General features: G+C 39.0%; 2 protein-coding genes and 1 long non-coding RNA gene across 3 annotated transcripts; 1 reads left to right on the top strand and 2 right to left on the bottom strand.

Annotated features, from left to right (window-relative positions):
- Positions 1 to 3578: 3578 nt before the first annotated feature.
- LOC130461491 (probable acyl-CoA dehydrogenase IBR3) lies at positions 3579 to 26394 on the bottom strand. The gene is made up of 7 exons (XM_056829609.1): positions 26194 to 26394; positions 24863 to 25005; positions 5105 to 5189; positions 4792 to 5001; positions 4537 to 4689; positions 4306 to 4410; positions 3579 to 4086 (listed from the first exon to the last, which is right to left on the bottom strand). Exons 1-7 carry the CDS (start codon positions 26392 to 26394, stop codon positions 3895 to 3897), a joined length of 1089 nt encoding a protein of 362 aa, XP_056685587.1. The 3' UTR covers positions 3579 to 3894.
- Positions 7163 to 8407, bottom strand: LOC130461907 (uncharacterized). Its single transcript, XR_008921912.1, has 2 exons — positions 8279 to 8407; positions 7163 to 8026 (listed from the first exon to the last, which is right to left on the bottom strand). It is a non-coding gene; the product is annotated as an uncharacterized lncRNA (long non-coding RNA).
- On the top strand, positions 9482 to 13130 carry LOC130461906 (uncharacterized). The gene is made up of 2 exons (XM_056830199.1): positions 9482 to 11423; positions 11962 to 13130. Exons 1-2 carry the CDS (start codon positions 9516 to 9518, stop codon positions 12511 to 12513), a joined length of 2460 nt encoding a protein of 819 aa, XP_056686177.1. The 5' UTR covers positions 9482 to 9515; the 3' UTR covers positions 12514 to 13130.
- Positions 26395 to 27659: the final 1265 nt, after the last annotated feature.

The raw sequence follows: 27659 nt of genomic DNA, 5'->3' as shown, positions 1-27659 counted from the left end.
ATTTAAATTATTAAAACTTTATTAAATTCATTATTTAAACATAATATGTAAATCTGAAAATTCTAGTTAAATCATAAAAACATATAATTTAAATTCAAGTACGTAATTTAAATTCAAGAGCATAAATTCAAATTAATAAACTTAATTAAAAGATTTAAATAACTTAGGGTTTAAGAAATAACCAAAAGGAGCGGAGAGAGTTGCTGGCGACAAGGGTGCGGCTGGGCGACACGCGGCGGCGCACCGGCGGCAGCAAGGTGGTGGCGGCTGGGCAAACAAGCAGAGGTACAGTATAAGCAACCAAGAAAAGAAACGAAAGAGAAGGAACGAAGGAGATAAGAAAAGGGGACGGACGAAAGAGAAGAACGAGAACAAGAAGACTACCGTGTGGTCGGAGGACAGGCAACGGAAGCTTTCGCGGTGGCTGTGCTGGCGGCGAGGAAGAACTCGCGGTGGTTGTATGGCTGGGAAAACAACAACGATTAAAAGGAAAGAAAAGCAATTGAAACCGCAATGAAGGAGGAGGGCGAAAGAGGAGAGGAGAGTTACCAGACGACGTGAGAGGTTCCGGCGGTGAGGGCAGCGGCTGCGCAAGGAGGAGCAGAGAAAATGCAGTGAGGACTTGTCTGCTACTTTGCTGTACGTGAAACAGAGAGAGAAGGAAAGGGCTTTGGTGTTTTACGTGAAAATAGTTTGGGTGGGTTTTGAGCTTTGGATTTTAAATGTTGGGCTTTCCCAAGTGGGCTAGAATTAGGATTTGGGTTTTACTGTTTGAGTCAAAATCGAATAGGATTGTTTTCCGAATTCAACGAGTTTTCCTAATTCAAATTATTTTCAACATAAAATTCTAAAATTATTTTTGATTGCACAAACCGTTAAAATATTTAGAATATATTTAAATAAAATTACATATACATTAAATATATAAATATAATAAAGTTCAAAATCGTTAAATATTTAGAACGTACTTAAAATAAAATAAATATACGTTAATTATATATATATTACTAAAATTCATAAATTCTATTTAAATATAAATAATATACGTTAAAATATATTAATAAAATTTATAAATTTACGGGGGATTACACTGATTGTGAATGATTGCAAATGATACTTCGTTAAGAATTCGTAGGTTTTTAGGCACGTATGTATAGTGAAAATTAGGATTTAAAAGATAGACGTAAGAAGGGTCGTAGGGTCACTGAAACCCGCTGGCAGACGCTGGAGTCTATCTTAACCAGATTTTATATTTAGTAGCTACATAACATAACAGTTACTATTTTCAGCAATTACTACAAATAGAAATCTTGCTTCAAGGATCATTTCAATCAGATGTAGGATGCTAGTTGTTGCTTAGTTAGAAGAGCGTTGGACAAGTGGGTTATAGTTTCATCATCGAACTTTCCGCTTCGAGGCAAAGGTCAAATTTAGGCGTTTATAGGTTTTGATTCATGTCAAATACATATTTGAGTATTATTTTTTTGCTATGCGATTTACTTGAAAAAATCATCCCCAAAATAATAAATTCAAGTAAATTTACACTTAAAGGAAACAAACAAATTTTAACGGGCCAACTTCATGTTAACCCGTTTATAGTTGAGTTGGGTTGAGAATCCCAATCCGTTTAGATAAACATATCAAATTGGGTTGGAAAAATCTCAATCGTTTATAAATAGGTCGACCTGATTCCCACCCAACCCAACACATGGGCTCTAATAACATCTCTTGAAGCCCAAAATATGGGTCGAACCGTAATCAGAATTTCCAAGTCCCAAACAACTCTTATTCAATGTCGCAAATTTTTGGCTATACCCGGGTACAGCCAAAGCTGGCTGTACCCCCATCCAAAACGATGTCGTTTTGTGTTGTTTAAAATGAACATTAATATACTGGTACAAAAATGAACATTTAATATTTCGAAAATGAACATTTATTTATTTATTTGGAATGAACATTTACTATTTTGGAAATGAACATTTATTTATTTATTTGGAAATAAACTACAAAAATGAACATTTACTATTTCGGAAATGAACATTTATTTATTTATTTGGAATGAACATTTACTATTTTGGAAATGAACATTTATTTATTTATTTATTGGGAAATAAACAATATAGACGCTTGTAAAAACATAAAAGACCAATCAAGTGAACAATTTCATTATGAACATTAACCATATATTTATTATGAACAAACAAATAAACAAGAAAGGACAAATAATTCAACAAAAAAGAACAAACAATATAAAAAAGAACATAAAATTCCAGAAAAAAGAACAGCCAATACTAAAATTATGAACAATTTTATGATGAATTTTAAAGTCAACATGAAAGAACAAACAATACAACAAGAAAGAAAAAATACTGGTACAAAAATGAACATTTACTATTTCGGAAATGAACATTTATTTATTTATTTGGAATGAACATTTACTATTTTGGAAATGAACATTTATTTATTTATTTGGAAATAAACTACAAAAATGAACATTTACTATTTCGGAAATGAACATTTACCATTTCGGAATTGAACATTTATTTATTTATTTGGAATGAACATTTACTATTTCGAAAATGAACATTTATTTATTTATTTGAAAATAAACAATATAGGCGCTTGTAAAAACATAAAAGACCAATGAAGTGAAAAATTTCATTATGAACATTAACCATATATTTATTGTGAACAAACAAATAAACAAGAAAAAACAAATAATTCAACAAAAAAGAACAAACAATATAAAAAAGAACATAAAATTCCAGAAAAAAGAACAAACAATACAACAATTATGAACAATTTTATGATGAATTTTAAAGCCAACATGAAAGAACAAACAATACAACAATAAGTTTGATGAATGAATTTAAAAAACAACAAGAAAGAACAAACAGTACAACAAGAAAGAACAAACAATACAAGAAGAAAGAGTAAAAGATTAATGAAGAGTTTAATTATGAACATTAACGTACCATATGATTATTATAAACAAACAAATAAACAAGAAAGAACAAACAATATAAAAAAGAACATAAAATTCAAAGAACAAACAATACAAAAAGAAAGAATAAAAGATTAATGAAGAGTTTAATTATGAACATTAACCATATGATTATTATAAACAAACAAATAAACAAGAAAGAACAAACAATATAAAAAAGAACATAAATTTCCAGAAGAAAGAACAAAAAATACGACAATTATGAAAATTTGATGATGAATTTAAAAAACAACATGAAAGAACAAACAGTACAACAAGAAAGAACAAACTGTACAATAAGAATGAACAAACAGTACAATAAAAAAGAACAAACAGTCGACAAGAATGAACAAACAATATGAGCGTGTCGTTTTTGGGGGGTACAGCCAGAGCTGGATGTACCCGGGTACAACAGTTAGTGATTGATTCAATGTAACGCAATGATTACACACACATTAACATCGTCGTAGAAATTCGACCAAGGAACTAAATCTCCAAAGTTTCGTCGTCGCCGCCTCAACTCCCACAATGTTGCCAGAGGAATGAAGTTTGAGGAAAGGATGAGAGGAGAGAGAAAGCTATTGGCTACGTCCTGTAAACTATAATTCTAAATCCTTGGTTTCATAGAATTTCTCAACTGTTACAGAATTTTGACCGATTACAAATTTTAAGCCATTCAAACACTAGAATTTTCCCAATTACAGAATTTCAAATGAAATACAGTTTTGTATTTTCTATGAGCATTCTCAATTACCTTAATAAGATACAGGGTGTATAACCAATTACATTGCTGAGCCTACAATGCCCTTTTCTCATGGATGCATTCTACATAACTTCACAACATTTATTTCTTTCTCCAGTAGCAATCTACAACAGTTATTAAGTTTATGTTTCTGCATATTCTAGAATCCTTAAAGCCTGGATCTTCGCAGTTCCAGTTTGGCAATAGTACCCAAATGTACCTCATCTGGACCATCGGCGATTCTCAGGGTCCTTGCCGTAGCCCACAGATGTGACAAGACAGTGTCAGAGGACAAGCCCAGGGCGCCATGCACCTGCATGGCCATGTCCAGCACTTGCAGCGCCATAGTTGGAGTAGCTACCTATAGTGTATATCAAAATATTACAATGTAAAAAGATGAGACAAAACTTGATACATCATATCTAGAGCAAAATATGAAAAGTAGGATTTTAGTATGTATCAAATATGCAAGAAGCATCTTTTGTTCTTATGCTACCCTTTGTTCTCTAAGGCTCAAAGACTGGAAAGATGCGGAGATACAAATTAACATAAAAACATGGGAGTTACAACAGCAAAGTACCTTAGCCATTGCAATGGTCCCACGGGCCTTTTTGTTTCCAAGACGATCAAGTTGGTCAGCAGCTTCCAGAACCAGAAGTCTAGTTTTCTCTAGCTCTACACGACACTGCAAACAGTTCAGTAGATTAGTAAAGATGATTGGACAATTTCCCAAGAGGTCAATTCCATAATACAAAATACGATGCAGCTTCAAGTACTTTTTGAAAAAACAATTTGGAATAGCAGGTGTTACCTTGGCAATATCAGAGAGGAATGAGCCTTGCTCAGCAATCAGTTTACCAAACACTTTACGTTGAAGTGCTCTTTCAGTCATCATTTGCATACCACGCTCCGCTGCACCAACAAGTCTCATGCAATGATGCAGCCTTCCAGGTCCTAACCTACCCTGCAAGGTTATTGAATGTTACAATCTCAAGGAAGAGAATCCTTCCCATAATGGAGTGATTTAGCAAACCAAAAAGAAAAGATCAACACATTCTTAGCAAACCTGAGCAATTTCAAATCCACGACCTTCTCCAAGTAAAATGTTCTTGGTTGGCACACGTACATTTTGAAAGGACACTTCAGCATGGCCATGAGGGGCATCATCAAAGCCAAACACCATCAGGGGTCTCTTAATATGTACCCCAGGAGTTTTAGCATCAACAAGGATCATGGACTGTTGCTTGTGCTTTGGGGCATCAAAATCTGTTTTACCCTGCATCCCATATCATCAGATTAATGGGATGTACACATTTTTTTAACACAACCAAAGGTTATGAAGGTTATCCTTTCACCTACACCTCAGAAAAGAAACTAACCATAACGATGAGAAGTTTGCACCTTGGATCCATAGCCCCACTTGTCCACCACTTGATTCCATTAATTATATAAGAATCTCCATCTCTATGCACAATCCACATTATATTATGAGTAAGATGAGATAAGCAGAAAATTCAGAAAGAACCACCTATCAAATCATTGCAATTAGCTAATATCTGCATTACAAATGACCAAATGTATGTTTCCTTGCCATTAAACAGTCAAGTCCAGAAGAATAAAGAGAAGCTGTTTCTGATCATATAGCTAACTGAAGAGAATCCAAAAAGAAGATTAAATTTTCATCACCACTGTTTACTTTTACATATGGAATAAGTTGCTGGCGCATATGCATTAGACTCAACAACTTCCATGTATAGAAATAAATGATATACATATATTCGAGTTCTTAATTTAGTATATAGTACCAGGCCTTGGTTTTTTTTTGGGGGGGGGGGGGGGGGGGGGGGGGAGTGTGGTGGAAAGTAAAACAAGCAAAAACACTTTTGTACCAATCAAAAGATAGTTGTCATCCAACTTTGGGATGACAACTATACATACATGCGAGTTCTTAAGAATCCTGTGTACTACAAGAAAGCGCCTTAAGTCGTCAGACTATTTTTCACAATCACAGTAGCAGAAGTTAAAGGAAAGAGAAAGAGATTTTGATTGATAATAACGGAATTACAGAAAATAGAGGATAGTTATAAAGCTTTCCATTCGAGTGGCCTGATTCCCTCCCAAGATCTAAACTAAGAAAGACAACTCAATATTCTGGCTGCCCTCTTCTTTCCCTACTGTCTTATCTATAGCATTTCTCGTTCTCTTTTCCTTCATTCTAATCATCTATCTTCCTCTTTAAGCTATCCTTAACAAACTAATTATGGAATACCTACACTGCCCCTTCCTGTTAAGCCAGAGCATGCCAACACTGGAACTGATGGATACACCAATGCTACTGATTTTTCTTTGATGCAGAGTTAACTTATGTACTGAGAAATTCTAGGGTGGGAGCAGAACTAAGCTCCAATTTCTACTGATGATCTTTGCTGAGGCCATTTACAATTTATGGCCGCAAAGACATGAACTTGAGTGTAATCACAAATGCAACCCGAACTTGTTACACAATGAATGGCTGCAAATAAATTCTTTCACGGAGTATAACAAGGCTATGGTGAAAATAATCACACTTCTTATTATGGTTTTAGACAAATTGTTCTTTTCCTAATTTCTTGCTCTAAATTGTCCAATGTGATCAGTGGACCATTCTTGTAATTTTTATGGTGGATACCTTGTCTACTGTTTTCGTCAAGTATTGTGTGCTATTTTCTTTCTTATTAATAATTTCTTCCCCTTACCTAAACAGTACAATAAAGCACGCCTAGCAGCCTAGCAGCTAAAAGAAAATAAGTCAGGAAAGTACCAGACACTACAAATCACAAAGTCACTAAAAAACCACAAGCTCATAGGACCTCTGCCCTAATGGCCTTATTATGCAAGACATGTTCATTAAGCTCCATTCAAGTGACCTCCATGTACACATACCTACCAAAAAACTTTTAGTTTCTTCTCCTTAGATCAACCCTACTCACCTTCATGTGCCTAATCGAAGATAAAGTACTCCATTAAATCTCTCCTTTTAAAACAAAAAGTTTACGTAATAGTATAATACACATCAGTAACTACGAACTACCACCTTACAGAGAAGAAGTCAACTACACTCTACAAATACATAACCCAAAGTTTCCAATATCTATCACTAAAGCACCAACCTTCATTAGGATGTAGGAACCCCGATATAGAGGCACGACAGCCAATCAATATCTAGAGAATGTCTACAATGGAGGTTCCAAGACACGTTTAGCCTTCCCAAATCATGAATGGCAAAGTTGAACTACAGTAGAAGGTCTCTCAAAAGAAGAAAGTCCATGGGAATGGATAGAAAAAGAATCCCCAAAAACACATTAAACCATTACCTACCAATACTTTAAATAGGGGAAGAAACATATAACATACTGTAAACACAAATTTACGAGTCTGCAAAAATAACAGAATCAAAATAATGTGAACAAAATATTTTGTATTGATTTTGTATTTGGGTACAATCTCTAATGTTTATCCACTGATTCGATCTCTACAACAGCAAGAATTTGTGGTTTGAAGGTAGAATGGCGTTTGTGCTTGTTGTTCTTCTTCCACCGAGATTTGATGTCAGACTTGTGTGCTTGGAAGCCGTCTTAGGGTTTTTCTGGAGAGTAGTAGGTTTTTTGTATACTACGTTCCGTCTGTCTGCCAAATGACTTGGAGAGAACTTTTTATATCCTCTTCTTAGGTTTAGGGTTTTCTCTTTTATGGATGAATGGGCCTTTTTACTTACTATCCATTTAAATGACCCACTTCTATTAAATAAACGTCATTTGAATAAAATGGGCCTATTTGATTTACAACCCAATTTAAACAGTTTATCTGTCATTTAAATAATAGAAGTCAACATTTGACTTTTTCGGGACCAAAATGATGACATGGCATTTATCACATTTTTAATGCCTACAAATTGCCCCCTCGAGATCGGTCACGTACACGAATTTTTGAGTGTTTGCTCGTGGTCCGATCTCGAAATCTTGTTGGAATTTATTTTGGTACTCCAAGCTTCTATCTTTTTCCAGAAACAGGAGTAGTGCTAGTCTCTTGGCCCAAAAACCAATTCTGACCCTTTTTGCTTGATGGGTTAACCAAACTCTTTACTTCATTGGATAACCCATTTGTGGCCTTCTGATCAACCAAACTCACGCCACTTTCATTTCTTTTTGGCCCATGAAATTCAAGTGAACTAGTTTGATAATTCATGACTCCTTTTGACAGATGATTGAATATCATGATGTCAATCTTTCGATGGAGGAAGAATTATATTGAACATCAACCACCTGATAAGTAGTAATCATTAACCAATCCAAATAAGATAGAATTAGCCAAAATTTATCTTCACCAATTTGACCCGAAGTAGGACTCAAGCAGTCAAGCTTGACTTAAGTAGTTAATAATCCAGATAGAATTTGTTCAAAATATATCATCCATGTATTTGATTTGTAGTAGGATTATGAACCACCAAGACTATAAATATATCTCTCAATCTGTCAAATCTTAATCACTAACAACAACAACATCCTCTGCCTTACCGGAGATCAAGTCCTGCCTTAGTGTTTGACGTACGACGACCATTGAACTAGTCCGGCGTCCGTTAGTCCGCGTTCACCGTCATCGAATCCGAGAGGAGCTCTGAGTCCGTTTGAACGTCCACGTTCACCGTCACCGAATCCGAGAGGAGCTGTCCGTTTGAACGTCCGCGTTCACCGTCATCGAATCTGAGAGGTTGTTGTTCTTGTTGACCTGCTGTCGTCCATCACCACCGTCACAGCACTACGCCACCGTTATTGAGGCGCGATCCGACTTTCAGACCCGGTATGTATACTCTGCTGTATTTTCTTTCGGCAATTTTGAACTTTAAGCTTTGTTGTTTGCTATTTCCATGGCTGAATATGCGTGTCTGCTCTTTTTTTATTTTTTTGTATCATTGAATTTGTATTGCTGTTGATGATGATAAATATATACGAGATAAAGTATAGATCAAAACTTCTTTCTTGTTTTGTTTTCTTCTATCTTCACGTGACTATGTAGCTTTTTTCTTTTTGATATATAACTGATGAAACAATGATGATGATGGCCCCGAGAATTTTGTCTTTTTCTTTCTTTTCCATCTTATTCATGTGAACATGCTTCCCCACTTTCTTTTTTTTTTATTATTATTTTGATAAGATAAAGATGATGATTGGTGATTGATAATGGATGAGCATCAAAATAATTTGTCATCTTACTTCTTGGTGCCCACGTGACCTTTGCTGCACCCCTTATTATTATTTTATTTTTTTTATATATATTTTTTTTTTTTTACTTTTCTTTTATTATTCTTTTTTGAAAAGGACGAACATGATAATGACATTTGATGATGATGCTGATTGATGTCAAACTTTTTCTTCGTCTTATTTGCTCAGATTCGCACTCGATCACGTGACCATATTGCAGCTCCCTGTTATTATAAAATCTGCATTTTTGTTTACGTGCATACTGCTGCAATTAACCCAAACAGTAAAATCTCTTATCTTCTGTACCTTTATGATCCTGAGTATTAATTAAAAGCTCAATCACAGTAGGAGACTTTCTTTTTTTTTGTTTCTGACATGACTAACATGAAGTACTAAACTGTCCGCATTTAACTAAATAAATTGGCCGTATTGAGCAATTCATTTACTTGGTGCGATTCCTTTCGTTTACATATCGTGCTTGAATTAAGATGCCCCCAATTTTCTATATGCTAGCCTGAAATATTTTATTTGTTTTTGTAGGAACAAAATAACCATGGTTTACTTCAAGTATCACAATACTCCGGGAGAAGAGACATTGTCGCTCATGCAAGACGCTAATTCGGTCGATGGAGCGCACTTTCGTTCATTTCCTCCTGTGATTGGTCCTTTTGCAAACATCAATTCTTCTACGGAGTTCTCGGGCCCAAAAAGCTGGTACAAGGAGAGTCGTGACGTTAATGCATTTGGTGGAAAAACACCTAAACCTGTACTTGTCGCTTCCCATCACCGTCCCTGCGATGAGGCGTGTTCTTTCCAGACATTATCTACGCGTTTGTCCCGCAAGGAGACCAAATGGAGTTCTAGTCCGAAATTTGGAGTCGAGCCAACATACATCCCTCTTTATTGGGAATGGTTAGAAGATGTCCTGCACCATTCCAGACGCACACTTGCTAGCACCCATATTCTTGATGCCGTCTATGCTTCTATGTATATCTACAAGTGTAATTCTCCTGTCATGCAGGCTTTTTGCGAATCCTGGTGTCCTACGACAAATACCTTGCACACTTCAGTCGGAGAAATGTCAATCAGTCTTTGGGACATATACGACCTTGGTGGGCTTCCCGTAACTGGCCTTTTTTATGACGAGGTCGTCCCTTCTGCAGTTGAATTGGAAGGCTCCGACGATGAGCACAGTCTATACCTCCCTTACAGTTGCAAATATTTGTTCATGGCTTTGCATTATCTTTCTGAGAAACACAAGGTGACAACTATAACGTTCGAGACTTGGTGTGATTTTTGGTTTCGCGGTGCATCAAAGTATTTCTTGGCATCTGGCAACAAGAAGTCTGTCCTTCCAACACTTATGAAAGACTTCAGTTCCTTTAATGGTCCTCGATCGTGGAGTCATAAGATGTACGAAGCCTTTCGCATCCTACGGATTCCCGAAGCGCATCATCGACAAACATATTTGGCTGCCTTTCTTTCATGTTGGCTTTGTGCCTTTGTTTTGCCGGTGTCAGATTTGGGTTGCATCCGTCCTGGATCTTTCAAACCTGCGTCATTTCTTGCAAGTGGAAAAGAGACTTCTTTGGCGATCCCTGTTTTGACGAGCATCTACCACGGATTGAGCAAAATTTCGAATTCTCCTACCCCAGGCAAACATCGCGAGTCCTTCCCCGCACAATATGTGTATGTCTGGACCGCTAAGTACTTTCGGAGTCATCACATCGTCACCTACGATTTTGTTGGTGCTCCCCTGGTTGGAATTCAAGGCCTTGACTCTGTCATAAAGTCTCCAGATGCTAAATCGCTAGTTTCTTCGGGTAAGGATTTCAATTGGCTTGCTAACTCAATTTGTGGTAATTCAGATGAGAAGCGTGAAGACGACAACCATCAACCAAAGCAATTCACAAACTTCTTCATTAGCATGCGATCGTGTTTTCTGACCTTGAGGTTCGACAACAACTACGTGGTTGAGCCATACAGTCCTCATCGATTCGGTCGGCAATTCGGATTTCACCAAGATGTGCCAGGCGAATTAGTAGTCCAGACACAAAACATCACCCGAGAGCACATGTACTATCTTTTTCAGTCCAGCATTCGTCTGCATACTAGGGCTACTTTTTTGGTCCCTTGCCGGACTTTTAATGCCCAATCTCGAGTCACTCCAAGCTTTACATCATGGTGGGAATCAGTTATTTCTTTAACTGTGGCTTCTGCTTCAAAAACTCCCAGCCCAACGAACACCAGGTCTAAAAAGAGAAAGGGTGACGGTCTTAATACTCAGTCGAAAGATAAAGCTGCCAAGTCTACAACTGGCTCTCATAGGGTTAAAGTTAGGCTAGCGAGCAAAGTTGTTAATGACGGGCCCTCTTGTGATGAGCACGCAGGAGAGAAGACAGTTTTCGACGATATTTACGACGACGGATCCGAACTTGACTTATCTCCCGAAGAGATGGAGGTCCGTATTTTTTTTTTTTATAACATATGTCCGTTTATTTTTTTATCATGATGATGGATGATAATGATGTATGATAAACTGTGGACCCCACCCTTCTTTTCTTCCCTTCCTTCTTCACGTGAGGGGTTGCCCTTTCTTTTCTTTTTTTTTTTTTTTTTTTTTTAATATTTTTTTTTTTTTTGGCTGGTAGGCGGGCCCCTCTCCCCTTTTTCTTTCTTGTTCTTCCACGTGTATGCTGCACCATTTTTTGTTACTCTTTCCTTCTTTTTTTTTTTTTCTTTTTTTTTTTTTTTCTTTTTTTTTTTGAAAATAAAATGATAATGATTGATAATGAATGATGGCAGCCTCATCATTATGAAAAGAACATTCATTATTTTGTTTCATGCTACCTCACGTGCATCTGTACCCTTTTTTCTTTTTCTTTTTCTTTTTTTTTATTTTTCTTTTTTTTATTTATTCAAGAAAAAGAAAAGGGATATGGTTCTTTTTTTTTTTGGCAGTAGTATACTAACATATATTTCTTTATTGATTTTGTTAGACTCTTCAAAGTGACGCGAACATAGCAGAAGAGCTTAATGCGTGCGGGAATACATTTGCCTCATTTCCCGGACAAGAGTTAATGGATGATGCTATCATTGACCCCAAAACTCCGGCGGCAACCACAAGTGTTCCTATTACATCGAGCGAGTCTTCTTCTTTTAATGCTCAAGACATGATCGCTATGGTAGACCGACAGGCTGCAAGCTTCATGATCAATTCAATAAAAGAAAAGTTGCTGAACTCTCCCTTAGCCACAGTTCACGAACTAACTCAAGAGTTTGAACATATTTTCTCTTACATCAGAGAGAAGAAGATTGACATTTCTACCACCGAAGCTTTTATCAAGGGCTACATTGGATGCGGTTCTCAGCTTCACAACGTACAACTAGGGAAAAGAGGAAATACCGCCCTTAGCGACCTGGAACAACAATCTTCGGAGATGGAGTCGAGCATGAAGGAAGATGCAATTACTGAGCATAAAAAGGAGGAGCAGATGAAATCTCTTCAAAGGGAGATAGATCAACTTCAGCAAGTACGGGCAATAATATAGAAAGAAGCTCGACGAGGTGGCAGAACAAGAGGATAAACTTTTACTCCTTATTACAAACTCAGAAGAGCAGTTCCAAGAGTTCCTTATACAGAAGAATGAGCGAGAAAAATCACTCGCTATCGTTAAGGAAAATATTGTCGTTGCCAGAGAGGTGGAAGCAAGGCTAGCGGAAGCTGAAAAACAATTTGGGGTTGCTCGTGATGCTTTGCAAACTTTCAAGTTTGAGTTGTAGTTCCTTTCCTTTTTGTTGCACTTGTTCTTTTCTTTCTAGAGACCGCTTTTGATGTACTTGATAAAATAAATAAAGACCATCCATTTTCATCAAAGATTTGTTATTGATTCCATGTTTAGTAACATAATTTACTTAACTTATATGAAACCGAAAAAGATTTTATTTATTTATTTAGCCGTTCACAGTTTATACTCTTGCGGGCCAGGAGTATTAGAAAAATGAGAGATTTTTTTTTGGTGCGGCTGGACTCAAAGTTAGTGATTTCTTCAAGCTGCCTACGTACTTATGAAATGAATAAATTCACTCCACAAGATCAAGCCAACGTAGTTCCTTAAAAGCAAAAAAAATTTTGAACCTTTTTTTTTTTTTTTTTTTTTTTTTTTCTGACGTCATTTGCTGACGTCATTTTCGGTTTTTTTTTTTTTTTTTTTTTTTTTTTTTTTTTTTTTTTTTTTTTTTTTTTTTTTTGCAGTTGCAGTTTAGCCTCGTGCTTAGGAGGTTACAATGTTGCACAACTTCAAGGGTAGTAACGCTTCAAAAATTTGCCGTTGATAGGGCCTATGCGCAGTCCTTCTGCATCAACGATCTTGTAAGCTCCATTTGTGTAGACTTCCTGGACAACGTAAGGACCATCCCATTTCGATGCAAATTTATTTCCCGTCTTGCGAGAAACAATGATCGGTCTCTTGATAGCAAGGACTGTGTCTCCAACTTTGAAAGACCGTACTCGCACCTTCTTGTTGAACGCCCTTGTCAAACGAGCATGGTAGCATTCCAACTTTTGTTGCGCCTCAAGCCTCTTTTCGTCAAGTGCTTCCAACTCTGCCAGACGAATCTTAGCATTTTCTTCTTCAGTGAGATTTTCCTGGATTGCCATGCGAAGTGACGGAATTTGAATCTCCAATGGCAATATGGCCTCCACACCATACACAAGTGCATAAGGTGTCGCTTGAGTTGGTGTCCTGTACGTGGTACGATACGCCCACAGAGCTTCGCCCATTCTTTCGTGCCAATCTCGCTGGTGTTTCCCAACAATCTTACTAAGCAACCTGCAAAGTGTTTTGTTGAAAGATTCAGCTAGTCCGTTTGCAGGTGCATTATACATTGAAGACTTGTTTTGCGCAAACTTGAATTTCTCACAAAGGCTCGTCATCAACTTGTTGACAAATGGTGTTCCGTTGTCTGTGATTAAGTAACGTGGCACGCCATATCGATGTATGATGTGATTTCGAATAAAATCGACCACGTTCTCTTTCTTGACTTCACGAAGAGGTATTGCTTCCGCCCATTTTGAGAAGTAATCCGTAGCGGCAAGGATGTATGCATGACCACCTGATGATTTCGGTGTGATTGGACCAACAACATCGAGACCCCATGCTTCAAACGGCCAAGATGTCACTGTCGGATGTAGCGGTTCCGGAGGTTGATGAATAAAGTTCGCATGGAATTGACAAGCTTCACATTTCTTCGCAAGTTCCATGCAATCTTGAACCATGGTTGGCCAGTAGTACCCCATCCTCTTGACACGATCGTGAAGCTTAGGACCAGATTGGTGAGCTCCGCAAACTCCAGAATGAGCTTCTTGCATTGTTTTTGCTGCTTCTTCATCTCCCAAACATCTCAACCAGGTTCCAAGGAACGAACGCCTGTAAAGTGTTTCTTTGTAGTAAATGAAGCGTGGAGCACGTCGTCGAATTTCCATCTTGTGTTTCAAATCGCTTGGCAACTTTTCGTGTACCAAGAAATCAATGAGTGGTCGACGCCAATCTTCTATGTCTATCTCATAGACAGTAACTGCACCTGAGAGTTCTTCAGCTTCAATTTCAGCTTCATCTTGAGGGTTTATCACCCATCGATTACAGACCGGGACCGACATGTTTTCCTCTGCCCCCAGTGCCAATGTGGCTGCGAGATTAGCAAGTGCATCCGCTGTCTTGTTGTCACTCCTTGGAACATGTTGCAACCGGACGCTCTCAAATTCTGCCAGCAATTGTGAAGCATGCTTATAATAAGGAATCAAGTCATCTTTCTTGACATCATAATCATCGAGGAGTTGATGGATCACCAGCTTGGAGTCACCGTATACATCAAGGTCCTGTATTTTCATCTCTTTTGCCATTTGAAGTCCCAGAACGAGATCTTGATATTCAGCAACATTGTTCGAGCATAAGTTGGTGAGCGTAAATGAATACGTGAAGACATGTTTCTCAGGTGATACAAGGATGACCCCTGCTCCCGCACCATCTTGGCGAGCTGCTCCGTCGAAGTACATTTCCCATGGAGGTAAGACATCAATGTAGAATACTTCTTCTCCAGGTAGATCATCAGGAAGCTCCCAATGTGATGGAATCGGATGTGCAGCTAGGAAATCGGCCAAAGCTTGTCCCTTGATCGCCTTTTGAGGTACGTACACAACATCATGTTGACTTATGAGCATAGCCCATTTAGCAAGTCTTCCGGATAGCACTGGTCTTGATAGGATGTACTTTATGGGGTCAGCTTTGGAGATCACCTTCACCGTATGTGCCTGCATGTAATGCTTCAACTTTTGGATTGCAAAGATCAAAGCTAGACACACTTTCTCAATAGGCGAATAATTCAATTCCGCGCCAACCAACGTACGACTGAGGTAGTAAAGAGCGGCTTCCTTTCCGTCATCATTCTCTTGAGCACACAATGCCCCCAACGACCTTTCATGAGCAGAGATGTAGAGGATAAGTGGCTTCCCTTGAACCGGTGCCCCCAAGACAGGTGGAGTTGAGAGGTACTGCTTGATGCTTTCAAAAGCTTTGCGACATGAATCGTCCCATTCAAATGGAGCGCCCTTCTTCATAAGATGGCTGAAAGGATGACATCGTCCTGCAAGATTCGAAATGAAGCGTCGGATATATGCAAGTCTCCCTTGTAATCCGCGCAATTCTTTGAGGTTCTTCGGCTCGGGCATATTTTGGATTGCTGTAATTTTTGACTGGTCAACTTCAATTCCTCTATGTCTCACAACAAATCCTAGGAACTTTCCAGAGGTTACGCCGAATGCACACTTCAAGGGATTCATCTTCAATTGATACCTACGCAACTTCTTGAATACCTCGCGGAGATGAAGCAAATGATCGTTCCTCTTCTTTGATTTGACGACAAGATCATCGACATAACATTCAACGGTCTTATGCATCATGTCCTCGAAGATTTTCTGCATTGCTCTTTGATAAGTTGCGCCTGCATTTTTCAAACCAAACGGCATCACCTTGTAGCAAAAGATACCCTTTGGTGTACGGAACGCCGTTGCTTCTTGATCTTCGGGCGCCATGAGGATCTGATTATATCCCGCCGTACAATCCATGAAGGATAATGCTTCATGTCCGGTCGTTGCATCAATCATTATCTCGGTGACAGGCAAAGGAAAATCATCCTTAGGACACGCTTCATTCAGATTTCTGAAATCTACACAAACACGCAACTGGCCATTTTTCTTCCTCACAGGGACAATGTTTGCAATCCAAGTAGGATACTTTACTTCACGAATGAAGCCAGCGTCGATGAGTTTGTTGACTTCAGCTTCAATTTCTGGAATTAATTCAGGTCGGAAGCGTCTTTGAGGTTGCTTCTTTGCTGAGACTCCTTTCCTTACTGCTAAACGATGGACCGCCACTTTGGGGTCAAGACCCGGCATTTCCCTGTAACTCCAGGCGAAAACATCTTTGTACTCGGTGAGTAGTTCGAAGTATCCCTTCTCTTCTTCCTGAGTGAGCAGAGCACTAACATAGATTGGACGCGGATCGTCTTGGGTGCCGAGATTCAACTCCTTTAGTTCATCAATTGTGGTCTCAACTCCATCATCAAGAGTTTTTGGTGCTTCTGTTGTTTCCATCTCCTCCTCCAAGTCTACATCCTCATAAGCGGTGATATGATAGGAGGTGACCGTCATATCTTCTACGGCATCACGTTTCTGGCTTGTGGGGCTCTTTTGACTGGTAAGAACCATGGTGTGGCCTTTTACACGGAGAGAATCACCTGTCTTCACTTCCAGTACCGCCAAGCGTTTCATTCGAGAAGGTACGTTGCTTCTGACATCGTTTTCCAGCTCGAACTTGTCTTTTGTTTTTGATGCAGTGTTTTTCGGCCTCCACTGCGGCTTGAGCGAAACGTCCTTCTTCCCAAGACGACTGAAGACTTCCTTCTTAGGCTTCTGTGACAGACAATTGGTGGGTTTGCCAGTGACCTTTCCCAATCTTGTGAAGACATCTTTTGCATTCGGGCTCTTATGTGCTTTCCCGGACTGATCTCCCAATCTATCAAAGACTCGACTTGGTGTTAGAGAGTTTACCGGACCGTCGAGCCTATCAAAGACGGAGGACCGTGCTTTAGCTGAAGACGGATGTATCCTATCAAAAACCGATTCTTTCTGGACTGGCTCAAAATTCTCATCCACACTTTCTTCAATTTCCTGAACCCCAATGTACTGTGATGCTTGCATTGACCTCCGTCGTCCTGAGATGATAATTGGCTTAGACTCCTTGAATCCCAAACCAACCTTTTTCACCCAAACACGTTCACCTTGTTGCTGAAGTTTTTGCTGAGTTTTATTGAGGCCGTATGACTTATCTTCAACGAGCTTTCCCATGGGTTCTGGGTTAGAGAAATCATAACCAGAATTTTCCATTAACTTGTATGCAACTGGATCGAAGCCATCTTTCCTTGAGCTAGGTGTTTCTGGCGACTTCGTGGAGTTTGGAGTAGGAGAAGTCAATATCTTCGGGTCACTGATCTTATGGACCGGCAATGTCATGCTTTTATCAAATTCTTGCGGCATGTCCTTGACCTTTTTTGAAGTTGTTTCTGCTCCACAATTCATAAACGGAGACTGACCTTCTTTGCGACGCGACATGGGGATGTAACGTAGCACTGGCACTGCTTCTCTAGGATTTTCTTCAACTCTTTGCGAAAGAATCTCCTTGCTTTTCTTCTCATCAACTGTTTCATGTGACGGCTCCAGAACGTTCCTTGAAGGCTTCTCTTCTGTAACCCTTGATTGCAACTTCTTCGGCATGACTTTTCCAGTCGATGCAATTTCCGTGGGCATTACTTCAACAGGCTCTCCTTGGCTGGCATAGAATTTCGCATCGGCAAAATGAGACTCTGCTTCAGAGAATGGCTTCACGTCCGCATTCACCTTTCTTTCACCGTTTCTGTAATATTTGAAGCATTGATGCAAGGTTGAGGCTACTACTCCATTTTCGTGCATCCAAGGTCGGCCTAGCAATAGGCGATATGAAGTATTCGAATCAATGACATGAAAAATTGTTGTTGCAGTCATTTCTCCGATAGTCAGATCAACTCTTATCATACCGATGGCTCGTTGCCCGCCTAGATTGAATCCTTGGATCATCAATCGACTTTCGGTCAACTCACTTTCGGTGATTCCCAACTTCGTCATGGTGGACTTCGGCATTATGTTCACTGCGGAACCTCCGTCTACCAAGATGCGGTTGATCTTTTTCTTGCGGATGTATCCACATACAAAGAGAGGTCTGTTGTGAGGCTTTGAACCCAACATAAGGTCTCGTCTGTGAATGCCAAGGCCGCACTGCATGCAGCACAACGCTCAGGGTGATTTTCGTAGATCCCTTGCTCAATATTTTCCTTCGATGTATATTGCGTCGGATTTTCTATGGCACGTGCAAGGGCGAACCTCATTTCTTCGGGTAGGGATAAAGCTTGGCGCCAACCCATTCGAGAAGGGACTGTACCTAACAACGCCAGGATCTTTGCATCTCTTTCAGGGTCTCTTTCATGGTTTAGCCCTTCAGAGACTTGACTTTTCTCTTCTTTCTCTTCTTCTTCCGCCACGCTACAGGTCACTGTGTTGACAGAAACTTCGCCGAGGTATTCCTGCGAAAAGAAATCATTTAATGTGACATGCTTTCGTACCTCCTTTGTGGGAAAACTGTCGCGCGGGGTGCTCTTCTTCTTCACGAGACCTTTGTTTCTCGTAACATGCGAACTTTTGGATTTGTTTCTTTTCTGGTGTTGCTTTTGACGAAGAGGAGGTTGCTCTTCTAGCTTCGTTTGCTTTCTCTTCTTCCTTCTCGTCACTAATGTCCATCCTTCCTCATCTTCCTTGCGAGGTAGAGGGGTGGACGCAGAATTCTTGACGGGATCTATTATCAAAATGGGATCCAAACTTCCAAACTGGATGACTGAATCATGATGGGACTCCGCCGCTTCATCCAGATCTAGCACAATCCTCCCTTCTATTGCAAGTTGCATGATTCTCTCCTTGAGAGTGATGCACTTTTCGATAGGATGGCTCACTATTCGATGGTAAGGGCAAAAGTTTGGGTCAGATGTCCTTCCCATTTGATCAGGGCGCTTGGACTCAGGCAAGCTTATGACCTTCTTCTCCAACAAATCGTCCAACATGCCGGCCAAGTCTGAATCCGGAAATGGATACTTCTTTGCTTGGAGTTCTTTAAGCGTTGGCTTATCTCTCCGAGCATCTTTTGTAAATGGCCCTTTCTTCTGTTCAGTTTTAGGCTTCGCCGAAATTTTTACAGGGGCAGAGCTAGTGGCAACGGCAAATGACTCCTTGGTTGAATCTTTCACGTATTTCTCAGGCTTCTTGAAGTCCTTCTTTTCCTTCTTGAAACTTGAAGAACTTCCTCCACGATTATTGGTGATACTGATCTCCATGTCATGAGCACGGGTAGCCAAATCTTGAAAGGATCTTGGTTTTATGCCCTGCAAAATGTACAGCAAATCCCAGTTCATACCTTGGATGCACATTGCAATAGCAGAGGTCTCCGTCAGACGGTCCTTGCATTCCAGGCTTAGAGTGCGCCACCGGTTGATGTAATCTACAACAGGCTCATTCTCCCACTGTGTCGTCTTTGTCAATTCAATCATGCTGACGACACGTCGTGTACTGTAGAACCTGGCCTTGAATTCTTCCTCCATTTCTGCCCAACTGTCGATGGCTTCTGCAGGAAGGTCCGTGTACCAGTCGAATGCCGTGTCCTTTAGAGAACGGACGAACTGTTTGACGAGTAAATCCCCCGATGTGCCAGCGTTGTTGCACGTTTCGATGAAGTGGGCTACATGCTGCTTGGGGTTCCCCTTTCCGTCAAACTGCTGGAACTTCGGAGGTTGATAACCGACGGGCATCCTTAAGTGATCGATTCTCTTCGTGTACGGCTTCTCATATAGATGACTAGGGCCGGAGCTTCCGACGATATGATTCTTCACCGCATTTGTTATCATGTCCTGGATCTTTTTCATGGTGAATATGTCGTCGGGTTTTTCACCCTTTGTGGTAGATTTTGAAGTCGTACTCCCTTCAGATTCGTCGTTCTCTTCGTCCGCGCTCTCTTCCTGTTTCTTGAGCTTTTTGGTTAAGGAGGAAATCCTCTCATTCTGCTTCTTGATTTCCTCGTCTTTCTCCTCGCCATCCTTCATGAGCTTCACGATCATGCCCTTCATTTCGGCAAGCTGCTCCTCAACGGTCTTTGATTCGATCTCCATCACCTCCGCAATGTCGGTTTGTAGGGACTGGACCGATTCTTCACAATCTGATACTTTGAGGGGTGACGTTGGAGAAGACCCGGTACTACTCTTTGCATCGCTTTCTACATAGAAAGGATCGAACAAAGGACTAGTGTGGATGACCAGCCTGTCAGGCTTTTGGTGAGGACGCATATCTTCTTCACCGGGCATAAGGAATCGTGCACCTTCAGCAGGAAAGGACCCGAAAACAGGGATGTTGCGGGACTTGCGGTAATACGGATTCGGGGACACGTCGGAGGAAGCACGGACATGGCTCTTTCTCCTTATTTTGGTGGTGATAGGAGCCGAACGCAGACTCGAAGCAGCCTCATTCAGATCAGCGTTCTTCATTCCTCTGGTGCGTATACCCTCGTCACGCCCTTTCATCATCTCAGCCAATTCTGCCGCCCTTTGTTTCACCATAGCGGCCTTCTCAGCATCGGACATGGAAACGGTTTGTTGAGCAGCCATCTTCGTTGGTAAATTGATTTTTTTTTTTTTTTTTTTGTAGAGAAGGAGATGAGTGGTAGAGTCGTCCCACCGAGCATGCCAATTTGTAAACACAAATTTACGAGTCTGCAAAAATAACAGAATCAAAATAATGTGAACAAAATATTTTGTATTGATTTTGTATTTGGGTACAATCTCTAATGTTTATCCACTGATTCGATCTCTACAACAGCAAGAATTTGTGGTTTGAAGGTAGAACGGCGTTTGTGCTTGTTGTTCTTCTTCCACCGAGATTTGATGTCAGACTTGTGTGCTTGGAAGCCGTCTTAGGGTTTTTCTGGAGAGTAGTAGGTTTTTTGTATACTACGTTCCGTCTGTCTGCCAAATGACTTGGAGAGAACTTTTTATATCCTCTTCTTAGGTTTAGGGTTTTCTCTTTTATGGATGAATGGGCCTTTTTACTTACTATCCATTTAAATGACCCACTTCTATTAAATAAACGTCATTTGAATAAAATGGGCCTATTTGATTTACAACCCAATTTAAACAGTTTATCTGTCATTTAAATAATAGAAGTCAACATTTGACTTTTTCGGGACCAAAATGATGACATGGCATTTATCACATTTTTAATGCCTACAGATACATCTGATATGAACTTTATAGGCTTAAATAAGAAACACATTGTCCACCAAAAAAAAGGGAAAATGGACACCACAATCCCCAAACCAATCCCCCTCTGCCATATGCTGGCATACCAAATTCAACCAGCAAGGTAACTCCTATAAAGCTTTCAGAGAATCACTCATAAGCTTGTTCTAGTAACTTAAGACCCACCCCCCTATTCTTGTTCTTTGAAATATCGACCAACAGGGTTGTCTTTCTTAAGACACCGTGTGACCCCAAACCAACTCCTATTTTAATCTACAAATGAAAAGGAAGCACTACCACCGTCCCCTCTACCTCTAAACCCTCATTTTTTACCAAACACAATGCCCCTCCAGAACATCCTACTAAGCATAACACCTCTTGAAAACTTATTTTAATCTACTGCAAGACAAAAAGGAGCTGAGGGTTGTCTTGCTTAAGACCCCAAACAGGGGGAAAACAACAGAATAGAACCCAAACATCGAATGTGTCTGTCAACTCCCAAATCCCTTAATTCAAAATTCTTGCTACAACCAACTATTTTATCCTTTTATGGTGATGTTATTCCAACTAAATAGTTCATACTAAGAGTATGGATTTCATGGAGCCAAGAAATACTTCAGGTATTATCTTATCCGCTACCAACCATGTGTCCACACTCACAGTAAGGTTCTTCATCCATTCATCTCTTAGAATATTAGCTGCAATTTCATACCATTGCAGAAAGCTATGGGTTTTAATCATAAAATAATATTGAAGCTGTGGTTGTGATTTCATAAGCAGTAGCAATGTCGTAGAACTGAAATCTCATAGGCATTATGAAGTACTGTGGAGCATTTCAATGTGGGAAAAAAAATTATATTTAATCACTCAGTTGATGTGATTCAACAGGTTTGGAATATATGTTTTAGATGTATCCACGTGCCCAAAGGTTCTAATAACGAAGTAAATAACAATTTACAGTAGAGGTCATGAATTCATGATGGAAATTGTAGACAGACTTATGGAGCACCATTTCGTAAACCGCAAGTTCAAAATCCCTATAGAAGGCCATTATGTAATATAAATGCCTTATTTTATTTCCATGGCTTTCAAAGGTGAATAGGAATCCATGCACACGCAAGGGTGTCACCTTTTAAGGCTGGATAGTGTTGGGGACTCTCATCTCTTCCCAACGAAAGGGCTAGGTAAACAGAATGTCTGACTTTGATGGTAGACACAACCGCACAAGTGAAAATACAAAGTTGAGGATAGACTTTCACAAGATAAACAAACAAACATAATACATCTTATCCATGAAAGTGACCAGTATGTAAGATTAAGGCAAATTAATTGACAAGCCTTTATCTTGAGTGTTGGTGAATTAAAATGAATTTCAAGGTTATTGATGTCAATACCCCCACAAGTTATTTGATTTTATAGATATTTAAGGGGAAAAAAAGCTATAAGCTCATAACAATCTTACTTCTAACTTTGAAATACCACTAGACCCTCTCTTACAAGAACATACGTCATGGCCAATTATCTAATGATCATGATTTTATCACCGACTAATCTATGGTGAGATAAAAGTAAAAGTGATTAAACTTCCAAATGGCATTGTTGTTTGATGATGAACTATTGGAAAGACCGAATATCGTCCGCTTCGAAGGTGAACCTTATAACTTTCCCTATTGACCATAAGAACTGGGCCTTCTCCCTTTTGGATGAGTCTCTAGTTTCTCTCTAAATGAGGTAGCTCTTCAAGCAAGATATTCACCATCCTAGACCCATTGTAATGCTCACGTAATCAAGAAGGAATGACGTGGGTTGTCGTATTTTCTTTACAAGGACGTACAACTTTAAGGATATAATTAGACATGGCAGAGTTAGATATTGTATTGGAAGGAAGAGTGGAAGTGGTATTTTTAAAGTAAGTTAGTTAGAGGCTTAGAGCCCCTTGGTTTACTTGACCTTTTGTCTTCTGGTCAAAGAAAAGTGGGACTTATTTGTCCGTCTCCCTGCCCAACAGACACCACTACCGGAAGTATAAGCTTTGGGTTTCATCAGCATTCAAAGTGGGTCCAATCACCTAAGCACCAGACTGAGAGGAAACAGTAAAAAGACCTGAGTCATCGGACTAAGGGGCCTTTGAAGAATATAATAGGGGTAGAAGACCCTTTATTTTATTAAAAAAATAGTGGGCTGCGCTTATTTAATGACCCTCTGTTTCTTAAAATAATTTACAAAGCAGAACCTAAAACTAAAAGGTTTACCATTTTAAAAGACCTAAAAATCTTATATTTTGGGGATATTTAAAAAATTTGAAGTATGTATTTTTCCACACTTCCTATTTTCTTCAAGATTATGAATTTCCCATTTCAGCCCATTTTCATTTTTGCTTCAATTTGCATGCTACATAAATTGCAGTAGCAAGCAACTAAAAAATGAGCAGCAACGCCAACTCATGGTCGTGACTCGTGAGTGATGAGACTTGTCTTGTGCTTATTTGAGCTTTTTTCATGCACAGGCAACTGACGGCCATGAGTGGTTTCTTGCACCTCAAAACACCCTTTCAGTGAGTGATCTTTTGCACCTCAAAACGACCTTTAAGTGAGTGGTCTCTTGCACCTCAAAACCCCCTTTAAGTGCTTCCATAAAACTGCCATATTCCTCCAATGGCCACTGGAAGTCTGGAAAATCAAAGCCTCCAGATGCACTACATGGCCTTATTTTTGCCTCAAAAAAAGGCTACTCAATGACAAGTGACTACAGCTTAACAACAAGGCATGATTTTCAAACAACCAAAATTACCATCAAACCATTCCAAGCCACAAAAGCAACATCAACAATCTATTTAGATTCACATCATTCACCACAAATATGCACCTCCGTCACCGAGTATTACGAATACATATGAATGGGCGTGACGGCCACATATTGTCAATACCTCAGCGAGGATCATTTGATTTTATAAAAAAATTAATGTAACAACTGCAAATCGTCATACTCATAATCATAAAAATATAACCATAATCACAAATTGCCTGAGTGTTTTAGGATATCTCTCCGCATTCTAGAGATATTAACTGTATACAGCATTACAGCCATAGTGGCCAACAGCCTTTCCTTTATTTAAGCAATTTAAGGCTAGTAGAAACTAGAAAGGCTACTCCAAAAGACCCACAAGAAATCTAATTAGGACATCGACATCCAAGAAAGGGACCTTTGACAAACCTAAAGGGATGAGCACTTGCTTTTTTTTACTTTACCAGCCACCACCTTACAAGTTTTTTCATGTCAGATATAAATCAAGTCATTGGCTAAAGACCGAGATCAATGTGTGCATATTACAACTGGATATGACATACAACATCTACTTTATATCAACAGAGTAAACCTAAACTATATCAAGTGAGACTTAATGAATCAAGAACTATACTTACACAGATAAACTTAACCAAGCTGGAACTTGTAAAGCTTACGAGGTTATTAACCTACCTTTTAATGGAGCACTCTATATTTGTAGCATCGGAGGATGCTACTTGTGGTTCGGTCATTGCAAAACCAGAACGTATTTGGCCATCAAGCAAGGGGATAAGCCATTGTTCTAGTTGATCTTTAGTCCCATAGCGTAGCAAAACCTGAACATCGAGTGTGTTATACCAAAATCAGCCTACTAGTTGTCAAAACCATTTCAGACCACCTTCTCACTTATTAAGGAAGCCTTGAAAGTGAAACAACAAATGATTTTTAATACTCGCAACGTTTGTTTCTTTCACGCATGTCAATGCACAAGTTTGGTCATTTATATCTTCAATTCTATTTATGCAAAAATTATAAAAATTTGATATTTTGAAAATACACATTGAGACGAATCTAACAAGATCTCACATGACTATGTTTTATCTTATATAAAAAATACCAAAAATAGTCCAAGTAAATTATATGAATAGTGTAAAAAGTCTAAACGTTGCGAGTATTAAAAAACGGAGGAAGTATAAGACAAAGGATAGTTTATTCTTGTAACCTCCTATCACCCTGAATGCCAATCAAGTTAAAGTAAGATTAAGCAATAAGCATTTATATCTAGAACAATTTTAGTCAAATTTCAAACCTGAAGAATTAAGTAACTGCAAACAACATTACAGAATTACAAAATAAAATATAAAAATTCAAACCCCTAGTACCAAAACATCCTCAAATTGAACATGGCCAACGTCGAAGACTCCTTATATACACTGCAACAGAAGATAAATTTTATTGTCCTCCCTGTCTATTTGGCTGGCTTAAATGACCAGATGAACCATTTAAACCATTTGTTACCAGGTTTGACAGGATACATGAAACAGTAAGTTCCACTTACTTGCCTAATACAGTTATTGGTATCTGAACTTCGAAAAATCAACCATATTTGGACTGCTTCGTTTTGGCTAATTTACAAAAATTCCGGTCAACTTTCACTTTTACGTATTTCTAAACCCCTAAATGCAACATACTTTGACTATTTACTTCTTGAACTAGTTTTCGCAATTTGGGGTTCAGAATATACGAAAAACTTAATATGGATTACAGAGGTTTTCATGAAATTCTATAAACATTAACCTTTTCATAAATTTATACCATTCATAAATCTTGCGTCATGCAATTAAAAAAATGGCTTATTCATCATCCACTAGAGCATTGTCACTTTTCTAATGATTTTGAAAACACTTAAATTCTGACAGCTTTGAAGATAACATTCATACATGCATATACGCTAGCAATCATGTGTGTTTTTAATGGTTTAATGGGTTCACAATGAAGCTAAAGACATTTGATATTAACATTACCTCCATATTTCCGGTATCGGGAGCCCCACAATTGAAAATCTGAGGAGCCCAAACAGAACGGCCCATAATCTCACCCAGATGTCCATATTCAAGATTTGACAGTCCTGGTCCAAGTAGTTGACCACCTCCCTCCCCTAAAGAATTCTGGATTTTTCCATTGGAGAATAATTTTCTAGCACGTATAGCACTATCTAACTGCATGAAAGCAAGATAAGTGTCAGAAAAAGGTATTCTTAGGCCCTTCAAAGTTCAAAAAGATGAAAGAACTTTTAACTACATGTTTATCCCATGCATTTAGGAAGATAACTGCTGACATATAAGTCAACACATGAATTAGGTCAATCTAGACAAATGACAAGTTAGAGGGAGCCATCCCATAAAAAAATCTGAGAGCTTCAATATCATCCAGGAAATTACATGTATCTCAATGTAAGAAGTTGGGGACAAAGACCACCTCAAAAATCAAATTCTGGATGACCAAAGTTTTACCATATGCAAGACAGTGTCATCTTATTAAATCGATTAATTAGGTATTCAAGCTTTTCTGAGGCCAACTTTTTTGTTCTTTGCAAGGCAGTCACAGCTTGGTCGAAGCTGCTTGTAGAGCTTTCTTGTTGAGTGGCAAGGAACAACTTAAAAGAAAGTCTTCGTAGAATAAAATAATGTTTTAGCAGAAACAGCAAGTAGCCTTTGCATGAACTAGTCAGCATAGAATCAAGCTACCATTCTGAAGCGTTTGTGGTCACTAGTGAAACAGAACATGTTGTGGGTCTACACTTAAAAGTAAAAATTATGAATTCTGGCACATTAATGTTCCTGCAGGTATATTTTAGATGATTAGAAAGATTTTGAATCATAGGTAACACATGGTTTCTCTTAAATGGCATCAAGTAACCAAGGCCGGTAAAATATGCCTTGGAAAATGTGGGCAGATAAAGAGGTAATTTATGCCTTGGAAAAATGTGGAAGAAAAAGTACGAGTAGTAATTTGTGCTAACAGAGCTCCACGTAACACGAGCTTATTCCTCAATTAGGCTTCTGGGCAGATTATGCACTAAAGAGAGGTTGAGGAATGTGGTTTTCACCGCGATCTTTATCGCGTTTTTCATGGCAACACGGGCAGGTAAATGAATAAGTTGAGCGTCTATGTCATAAGTCCAGTTTTAACAGACTTGTCAGGCAGAGACTCCAGAACTGGAAAGGTCTGTTGAAATGATTTTGGTACTCCTGAATGATGACCCTAAATCGGCGATTTATGCATGAGACTCGGCTCCTAGGAGGTTTGAGTTTCCTAGTTGGAGGCTAAAGGTTTTGGCAAAGCTAGAACTATGGGTTAGCCATTCACGCGTGCAAAGACACCCGCATAATATGCACAACAGAGCACGTTGTCACACTAACATGGATATGAATGCGACATGCAAAGTTATCAACCTAAGGTCGGTCTAAGTTTTGGATGATGCAATGGT

Source organism: Spinacia oleracea, chromosome 5, assembly GCF_020520425.1.
Source record: "Spinacia oleracea cultivar Varoflay chromosome 5, BTI_SOV_V1, whole genome shotgun sequence".
Lineage (NCBI taxonomy): Eukaryota > Viridiplantae > Streptophyta > Magnoliopsida > Caryophyllales > Amaranthaceae > Spinacia > Spinacia oleracea.
The sequence above is the reverse complement of the archived record's forward strand: the minus strand, read 5'-3'. Positions and strand labels throughout refer to the sequence as shown.

What these genes read in the sequence shown, in the direction of transcription:
- LOC130461491 (XM_056829609.1), bottom strand. Translation starts at nt 26,394, where the DNA reads ATGCAGTTAGATAGTGCTATACGTGCTAGAAAATTATTCTCCAATGGA. An exon ending in GCAAACTTCTCATCGTTATG is followed by an intron (nt 5,002 to 5,104) that starts GTTAGTTTCTTT and finishes TATGGGATGCAG; the next exon opens with GGTAAAACAGATTTTGATGC. An exon ending in GGACCATTGCAATGGCTAAG is followed by an intron (nt 4,087 to 4,305) that starts GTACTTTGCTGT and finishes TATACACTATAG; the next exon opens with GTAGCTACTCCAACTATGGC.
- LOC130461906 (XM_056830199.1), top strand. Translation starts at nt 9,516, where the DNA reads ATGGTTTACTTCAAGTATCACAATACTCCGGGAGAAGAGACATTGTCG. An exon ending in TATCTCCCGAAGAGATGGAG is followed by an intron (nt 11,424 to 11,961) that starts GTCCGTATTTTT and finishes TGATTTTGTTAG; the next exon opens with ACTCTTCAAAGTGACGCGAA.